We start from the raw sequence: 8,733 nt of genomic DNA, 5'->3' as shown, positions 1-8,733 counted from the left end.
ACGTGCCTCCGTTCCCTCACACGCATATTGTTGTACACTTATTAATTCATTCAGAATCCTACGGCAATATAGATTTAAGTACCTATTTTATATTAAAAATGTTTTGAATCACTCCCATTTATAATAGAATTGATCTATAAATAAAATAAATGCAGAGCAAGGGTCTCCTCCCGTAATGAGGGAGGGGTTAGGCCTTGAGTCCACCACGCTGGCCAAGTGCGGGGACTTTGCATACCTTCAAAAACTGTTCTAAACAACTCTCAGGCATGCAAGGTTGCATCACGATGTTTTCCTTCACCGTTGGAACAAGTGATCATTATTTCTTATTCATAACTTGGGAAAGTCATTGGTGTGTTGTCTCGGGTTCGAACCTGCACTTGCGTGGGAGGTACCAACTTATACCACTCGGCTATCATTAATTCTCTTTCTAGGTATAATTCTTTATAACTGAAGTCTTCTATTTCTATATTTTAGTTGAAAATGTACCTAATTATTGTTAAGTAGCTAAATAATTTCAAAATTTTTTTACGTGAAATAAAGTTGAAGTCTGTGATTTCGAAATGTCTTTTTTTTTTGTTGAATTTCATACATATACAGGGTGTAACAGACGGTCTACCGAAAACAAAGAAAAATGATTCTAGACATGATTCTAGTGCCTATGGCGTTGAAAATTTTCATCGCTTTTTTCTTGATTTTTCCGATTTTCCATACAAATAAGTGCATAGACGTGGTTGTACGCGTACGTAGGTACACCTACGCCTTCGCCGCGGTGAACTAGCTACTAGCGTCAACAATACTATGAGCAATCTCATAGGCGTGCGCGGAGATACATCGCTTTGTTCACTATACATTGAGCGCTCAAGAATGACTAACTCGGGAACCAATCATTTCCGAGAAATATCGTTGGAGTAAATTTCGCGCATACAGTGTCACAAACTTACCACTGAAGTTTTCGGTTAGCCGTCATTTACACCCTGTATAATATTAAGCCTGTCATACCCTTATATTATATGTCAGATAACCTTCTCTTGAATAAAATTACAACTTTATGAAAACAAATCTTCGCGTCTACTGTGTCGGTATCGGTGTGTAGTGGACGCGTACATTAACTTTCCAAGTTGCGCGTCCACTAGCGTAGCGAAATGGCGATTCATCGAACGAAGTACTATAGAAATGTACTAGCTGACCCGCGCAACTTCGCTTGCGTCACATAAGAGGAATAGGTCAAAATTTTCCCCGTTTTTGTAACATTTTTTATTGCTACTCTGCTCCTAATGACCGTAGCGTGATGTTATATGGCATATAACCTTCCTCGATAAATGGACTATCTAACACTGAAAGAATTTTTCAAATCGAACCAATAGTTCCTGAGATTAGCGCGTTCAAACAAACAATCAAACTCTTCAGCTTTATAATATTAGTATAGATACAAAGGAACAAATCTTTACGGTCCGCACGCTGGGGACACGCAAATCAAAATTCCACATCACAAGCTTTCTGACACTCATTTAAAAATGAACTCTTTTTAGAAAAAACAATATAATTTCCATATAATTTGACTGCCTCCGTGGCGCAGTGGTTTAGGTCACTACGCCAACTCCACTGCGGCAGGAGTTCCTGGGTTCGATTCCCACACGGAGCAATTATTTGTGCAACCCACAAATAATTGTTTCGGGTCTGGTTGTGCTTTGTGTCCGTTGTTTGTATGTTTGTAAAAGTCCCCGCGACACAAGAGCAATTCTTAGTGCGGGAGTAGTCTTTAAAAAGAAATACATACCTAGTTTAGGAATCAAACCCATAAACCGAAATAAAACAACATTAAATCTTATAATAATGTAATTGAAATATAGTTTTATCTTATTATTTACTAGCTGACCCGCGCAACTTCGCTTGCGTCACATAAGAGAGAATAGGTCAGAATTTTCCACGTTTTTGTAACACTTTTTTACTGTTTCTCTGCTCATTCATAGCGTTCATAGCGTGATGATATAAAATATGCTTTTTTTTCGCGAAAAATATTCTTAAAATTATTTATATCTCATAATATAACGAAGTCGCGCTAAGGTATATCCGCCATTAAAACAGTTGCCATGACAACGGAATTTTGTTAATTTAATGTCAAACTAATATAATAAATAATCAATATTATTCGCGACTTCGTTCGCTACCTGAATTTTCCCGGGAAATGCGTCATTTTCCCGGGGTAAAAGTAGCCTATGTCCTTTCTCGGGTATCAAAATATCTCCATACCAAATTTCATGCAAACAGACAGACAGACAGAGTTACTTTCGCATTTATAATATTAGTATGGATTACCCTGAGATATAAACTTTAACGCTATTATATAAAAAAAACCTGACATCCAGAAACTATATAAGTCTATCTTGCTTCAGTCAATAATTATCGTCATCCTCATTTGCATTCTGATTAAGAGTATCATATTCCTCCCTAAAAATAAAATATAAATACATTAAGGGTCCCAGCTGTCATTTGCATAAATCTTCGACAGTCGTTAACAGTAGTCAGAAGCTTGAAAGTCTGACAACCAGTCTTACTTAGTATCGTGTTATAACCCAGGTAACTGTGTTGTGGAGGTCAGATAGACAGTCGCTTCATGTGAAATACTACTATTCAGCTGCATCCGGTGAGACTGGAAGCCGACTCCAACATAGTTGGAAGAAAGGCTAGACTGATGATGATATAAATATGTACTTACTCGCTTTTGTCCCAATTTACAGTTACGTGTATCATTTTATTTTCTAATTTGTCGCAGTCTTCATTATCACACGGTTCCTCAGTGCGTCTATAACTGAAAAGCAATAAGATTTTCAAAAATAAGCATCATTGAACAACTCACACACGGTCATTTGATTCCAAACTAAGCAGAGCTTGTACTGTAACCTAATAACTGATAAACATACTTATATACTCCTAAATATATACTTATATAGATACATTAACATCCAGGCTCAGAACAAATACTCGTGCTCATCACACAAACATTTGCACGTCGTCGAATTCGAACCCACCATACGCGGCGCTACGGTTATTGCGGCGAGGTGACCGCTTTAACCACTGCGCCAAACTTGCAGTTAGATATAGATAGATGAAAAACTGACTTCGAAACAAAATGTCCCGTCATTTTTTACCAGTCCTCATGTAACACGAACCGACAATTGCGTTGTTGACTATCAGTCAAATCAGCTACTCTTTATGAAATGTCAAAAACACATTATATTATAGAAATTCGGTGTAGTGACATCACAGTTTTGAATTTTCGTTGGTATCAAATGAGTGTCTAATAAAATGTTTCAGTTGGTAATAACTACATTTTAAATTTATTTACGAAAAAAATGACATACCCTGAGCATTTTAGATGAACCTTTTACGAGTACAAGTTTAATAATTTTTGGTTAACCTAATTTCGGCCACTTCGTTAGTATTGTGTACCGAAAATGTCAAAATATTTCAAAATAAAAATAGTTAAGACCAAATGCGGGTAGGCGTAAAAACTCGCGCGACAGTGAGACGACGCTTAGCAGCCACATCAGTCAGCCCGTGACCACGGTCGATGTGATTCGATCGAAACGTCGCGTTAACAAATAAGGTACCTTAAACCTAATTCTCATTGTGTAAAAAACCCATTATATTATATATTGAAGTGATTTAAATCAAGAAATATATAAGGTATCGTAAACCTTAAAATTCTTATCGCGTTTTAGACTCGTTAGCAATTTTGTATTATAGATTTGTTCGTGAAGCGATCGAAATCAAGCAAAATAAAAATTTCAATCGGAAAGACGGTTTCAAATCATTCGTGACGTGGAATCCAGTGATTACTGTTACAAAACCTTGCTATGTTTTGAAATGATTAGGTCTCATAATAGGGATACGGTTAGTGTAGTGTGTGAAGGTGGATGGGGAAACCAAAATATGAAGGTCTGTCGGTCACGGAGTCCTGTCATCGCTGCTCCAGTCAGCCTACGACCACGGCGAGTGCAACCTGCGCCGAAACGTCAGGCATTCTAAGGTAAAACGCGTGTTCGCGTTAATTTCAGTATTCTATTACACAGTTGTTTGTTTGTTTGTCGTATGGTTAGTGGTCAACCTAGTATCAAAGATGTTCAAGCCCGAAGGCATTTGACGTGGCTTAACGACTGTTATCTTAGTAGACAACAACCGGGACCGCCTTTTAACGTGCCGTCCGAAGCACGGAGGCGCCCAGTTCAGATACCACTATGCGGTCACCCATCTATAGAATGACCGCGCCAACGGTCGCTTAACCCACAGATCGTTTACCGACCGGTGAGCGCAACTGGCTTTAAGCGCCTCAATAAATGCGTTAAAGAAATATATCTGAACTAGCTGACACGCGTAACTTCGCTTGCGTCACATAAGAGAGAATGGGTCAAAATTTTCCCCGATTTTCTAACATTTTTTACTGGTACTCTGCTCCTATTAGTCGTAGCGTGATGATATAAAGCCTATAACCTTCCTCGATAAATGGACTATCTAACACTGAAATATTTTTTCTAATCGGACCCGTAGTTCCTGAGATTATCGCGTTCAAACAAACTTTAACTTTATAATATTGCGATAAATGCGGTCACCTATCTATGAAATAACCGTGCCAAGGGTGGCTTAACCCATGATGGTGAGCGCTATAAGCTTATACTTACTAAGGATCAGCTCTAATGACACATTGGACCCGTCTTCTGTACGGTTGTCTAAACCAGTAAGGTCCCGTACATTCTAACATGTCGTCTACAAAATAGCCGGCGGCTATTCCAGCGAGATACTCAGTACCATTCACTTTTACTATCAAAGGGCCGCCGTGGTCATTCTGAAAGTATAAATAATCATTGGACAACTCACACACGGTCATTTGATTACAAACTAAGCAGAGCTTGTACTATAGTAATTTAACCAGACAACTGATAAACATACTTATATACTACTAAATACATACTTATATAAATAAATTAACAACCAGGCTTGGAACAAATACTCGTGCTCATCACACAAATATTAGTCCCGGGTGTGATTGGAACCACACGCGGCGCTACGGTTATTGCGGCGAGGCGTCCGCTTTAACCACTGCGCTAAACGTGCAGTCAATATAATATTATATATTCTTACTTGACATAACCCATGCTTATATACAATAAGTGTGTCATCATATACGAATATTTTCTTGTCTTTTTTCTTGCGCCTCGCTGAAGGGTCCACGTCAAACAGTTCCTTTGCAAACTGACTGCCTCTTTCATCTATTGCTAGGAAATCCATCGTTTCGTTACTTAACTTCTGAAACGTATATACATAATAAATTGAACTCATTAATGTCCCACTGCTGGGCAAGGGTCTCCTCCCGTAATGAGGGAGGGGTTAGGCCTTGAGTCCACCACGCTGGCCAAGTGCGGGTTGGTGACTTTGCATACCTTCAAAAACTGTCATAAACAACTCTCAGGCATGCAAGGTTGCATCACGATGTTTTCCTTTGCTGTTGAATCAAGTGATCATTGTTTCTTATACATGACATACATGGCTTCGAATAGTCGAATATTGGTGTATCGTCGGTTCAAACCTGCAACCACTTGCGTGGGAGGTATCAACTTATAACACTCGGCTATCACTGCTCCATTATACACTAGCCGACCCGAGCAACTTCGCTTGCGTTACATAAGTGTTAAAAAATTTCCCCGTTTTTGTAACATTTTTCACTGGTACTCTGCTCTTATTGGTAGTAGCGTGATGATATATAGCCTATAACCTTCCTCGATAAATGGGCTATCTAACACTGAAAGAATTTTTCAAATCGGACCAGTAGTTCCTGAGATTAGCGCGTTCAAACAAACAAACAAACAAACAAACTCTTCAGCTTTATAATATTAGTATAGATGTGACGCAAGCGAAGTTGCGCGGGTCTGCTAGTTTCTAATACATTTCAGTCATTGATAAAAGATACTATTCTTACCTTATTGATGCCTCGTCGCCAGGACTTTAAAGACGTCTCCCCTTTGCCAAGAGTACAAATTCTACCAGATTGAGTTATATTGTGCATCAACCAACAAGTATCGCGATTTATCACTCTAGTAGTTATGCCCATTAAATACTCCTGGTTCATGTCATATCTATAACCTTCCTATAAATAAAAAGGATATTTTTTTAAAGACAACTCCCGTACTAAGAATGCTCTTGTGTCGCGGGGACTTTTACAAACATACAAACAACGGACACAAAAGTACAACCAGACCCGAAACTATTAGTCGGGGAAAAAGTCTTTTCCCATTACAGTATGTATGAACTTGTAATAAAATCTTTTCCCTACACAAAAAACTCGATATTTGGGTACCTCACGAGCTCACTGAAAGAAACCTAATGAACCGTGTACTCATTTGTGATTCTTGAAGCCAAAGAGATTACAAGTTCATACACACTATAATGCGAAAAGACTTTTTCCCGACCTAATATGTTAGTAGATACTTACAGGCCGATGATATTTCGTAGACCCCCAACCCAGGACCAGCGCATCTGTTTCAAAAGGCACATCAGCTCCTTGGTATATACTTATCTTAGACGGTATATAAGAGCAGTACTTCAAAAACGATGTATCATTGAAATCGTAAGGTCTCTCTGTCTTGGCTAATCCTTCAGACATGAACTCCCAGCTCCGTAACTCATAGTGAGATATGTTATTTCGATCGAAATATTGTCTGTGCACCTGAAAAATAACTTCCCTGGTCAGGCTACCGTCGCAGGACAATAATTTAGAATAAGTTTGTAGGAAAATTAATGATTTTGGACAACTCACGCACGGTCATCCGATTCTAAACTAAGCAGAACTTGTACAGTAATCAGATAACTGATAAACATAATTATATATTTCTAAATAAATACTTATACAGATACATTGACAAGCAGGCTCAGAACAGATACTCGTGGTTATCACACAAAGATTTGTCCCAAATGGGATTCGATTCGGTTAACGTGGTCACTTCGCCGGAATAACCGTAGCGCCGTGTGTGGTTCCAATCACACCCGGGACTAATATTTGTGTGATGAGCACGAGTATCTGTTCTGAGCCTGATTGTCAATTCATCTATATAATTATGTATTTACAAGTATATAAGTATGTTTATCAGTTATTTGGTTACAGTACAAGCTCAGCTTAGTTTGTAATCAAATGACCGTGTGTGACTTATCCAATGATATTAATTTATTCATTAAACTTACCGAGATACATTTCAACACAATTCTTCGTCTAGAAATGCCACTATTTATACACGTATCGTTATATTTCTTGGAGGCGTTTGGCACATACTTATTGTACCCGGCGACCATGTATAAAGTGTCTTTAACTTGTAGACAAGAGGCCGAGGTTACCGCATAACTAGGAGTGAGGAGAGACCCACCACATAAGGCTCTGGTGTCTCGCTCCATCTCGTCTCCTCGAGATTTGTCCATGTTCCATACGATGTACACCTTTGAATTAAATATACATCTTTGTTTAAGAATATAAAACTCTTCCGTTACTGACTGACGGACAACGCACTGCCGAAACTACTGAGCGAACAAACTTGATATTTGATATGAATATCTTTATATACAATAATTCTTCTGTAAGTGTGTATGTCACTGAACTTCTCTTAAACAACTGGACCGATTTTGATGAAATTTTTTGTGTGTGTTCAAGGGGATCTGAGAATGTTTTAGATTCACAATTTTGTCCGCTGGACAATGTTTTTTCAATTATTTTTTACAAATTAAAGACGTGTAGACAGGACAACGTCTGTCGGGTCCGCTAGTTACTAAATAAGTGTAGAGGAGCACTAAGAGAGGATTTTTGGAAATTCCTTTTTAAAGTTAGTGAAAATACTTGCGAGAACAGCCACAAGTTGAAAACTAGTATCTTAACAACTGCGCTATCTATACCTTTAATGTAATGTAAAAAAGTCGGTCCCGCTTGTTGTAAATTAAGATAACAGTCGTGAAACCATATCGAAAGCATTCGGCTTGAACAACTTTGACACTAGGTTGACCACTGACCATACGATGAAAGGAAGACTGCTGTTGTTTTTCAGTAAAATTGCAATATTAAACAATTTACCATATAAGGTCTCTGATATCGTTCGCCGCCAGTCAGACAAAGTGCCACTGTAATAAGAAAGATAACTAAAATATTACCAGGTTCTATAATTATGTTTATATTCCAGCAACTCAGTAGAGAGTATTATAGAGCCTTTCTGTGCACAATTTATACATAAAATCACGCTTTTCCCCATAGACGTAGGCAGAGACCAGAGAACGTCACTTGGTACGATCCTTACAAACTTCACTTGCTTCATTCACATACATACATGTTGTTATACAAGACTACTCGCACTTGGCCAGCGTGGTGGGCTCAAGGCTTAACGCTTCCCTCGTTCGGGAGACAATTGCTCAGCAGTGGGACAGTAGAGAGTAAAAAAATTAAAAATAATAACTTACGTTTCAAAAATATAATGAAAAATAAATATTTAACAACGTTTAAACACATTTTCTCACATCCTCAATTAATTTCACATTTATATAAGCGCTCGTTAAATTTGTAAACTTTATAGCTCATGTTAATAACTAATTATATTTGTAATAGAAATATTTTATTGCTAGTTTAAGACCTTGACACGCAACCTTGCAAACGCAATTAAAACGTCCATACAACGCACGAGAAACGCACAGCCTACGCATGAGAAA

General features: G+C 38.2%; 1 protein-coding gene across 3 annotated transcripts; it reads right to left on the bottom strand.

Moving 5' to 3' along the window:
* Positions 1-1,883: 1,883 nt before the first annotated feature.
* LOC142985184 (uncharacterized) lies at positions 1,884-8,684 on the bottom strand. Of its 3 annotated transcripts, none has more exons than XM_076133198.1 (9): positions 8,488-8,684; positions 8,108-8,154; positions 7,234-7,482; positions 6,488-6,721; positions 5,975-6,142; positions 5,140-5,304; positions 4,680-4,843; positions 2,717-2,809; positions 1,884-2,448 (listed from the first exon to the last, which is right to left on the bottom strand). In XM_076133198.1, exons 1-9 carry the CDS (start codon positions 8,534-8,536, stop codon positions 2,394-2,396), a joined length of 1,224 nt encoding a protein of 407 aa, XP_075989313.1. In that variant the 5' UTR covers positions 8,537-8,684; the 3' UTR covers positions 1,884-2,393. The 3 variants fall into 3 exon arrangements, with proteins under 3 accessions (XP_075989313.1, XP_075989314.1, XP_075989315.1); XM_076133199.1 differs by having other exon boundaries at positions 5,140-5,301; XM_076133200.1 differs by lacking the exon at positions 8,108-8,154 and having other exon boundaries at positions 8,488-8,582.
* Positions 8,685-8,733: the final 49 nt, after the last annotated feature.

The sequence above is a fragment of the Anticarsia gemmatalis genome, chromosome 29, assembly GCF_050436995.1.
Source record: "Anticarsia gemmatalis isolate Benzon Research Colony breed Stoneville strain chromosome 29, ilAntGemm2 primary, whole genome shotgun sequence".
NCBI classification, from domain to species: Eukaryota; Metazoa; Arthropoda; class Insecta; order Lepidoptera; family Erebidae; genus Anticarsia; species Anticarsia gemmatalis.
Note: the sequence above shows the minus strand (reverse complement) of the source record. Positions and strands in the feature narration are given on the sequence as shown.